Source organism: Apaloderma vittatum, unplaced genomic scaffold (assembly GCF_000703405.1).
Source record: "Apaloderma vittatum isolate BGI_N311 unplaced genomic scaffold, ASM70340v1 scaffold38577, whole genome shotgun sequence".
Taxonomy (NCBI): Eukaryota; Metazoa; Chordata; class Aves; order Trogoniformes; family Trogonidae; genus Apaloderma; species Apaloderma vittatum.
Window position 1 is genome coordinate 1 of NW_009727412.1, and position 506 is coordinate 506.

Genomic DNA, 506 nt, shown 5'->3' on the forward strand with positions numbered 1-506 from the left:
GATCTCCAGAGGTCCCTCCCAACCCCCAACACTGTGTTTGATCTGCGTGTGCATTACTGCTACCACAACCACTAATCACAAAAATTGGATCTTGAAGCAGAGCTGCCTTCAGCCCATTTTTAAGCTTTCTGGAGGACAAAAATTCTGCCCCAGCCCGTGGTACGGTAATTACGCCGCCACGAGCAGCGTTTCTCCTAGGACCAAGATGGTGGCTACGATGGACTGTGAGGCAACAAGGTGGGAATATTCAAAGGGAGGGGGCAGAAGACATCAGCAAACAGCAATGCCACATGAAAGCAAAACATGCTCTGTGACAAAAGCAGGAGCCAAACACCGAAGGCGCGCAGGATGCACGGTGCCGTTCAGGCGGACGTACCTGGTCCAGAGCACGACCTTCTCCCCCGTCGAGCTGACCTTGCTGTTCTTGGCACACACGGTCGCCTCCGTCACTCGCTGCTGCTGCTGCTCCTCTTCCCTTTGGCCCAGGGGGGCAGGAAGCGCTCCAC

At 55.5% G+C, this 506-nt stretch overlaps 1 protein-coding gene across 1 annotated transcript in view; it reads right to left on the reverse strand.

Moving 5' to 3' along the window:
- Positions 1 to 376: 376 nt before the first annotated feature.
- LOC104277112 (GON-4-like protein) overlaps positions 377 to 506 on the reverse strand; it is a gene marked incomplete at both ends in the record, with an annotated part of 6,060 nt that continues 5,930 nt past the window's right edge. Inside the window, one exon of the mRNA XM_009873660.1 lies at positions 377 to 475. Within this exon, the coding sequence (XP_009871962.1) occupies positions 377 to 475 (99 nt within the window). The remainder of the gene's footprint in view (positions 476 to 506) is intronic.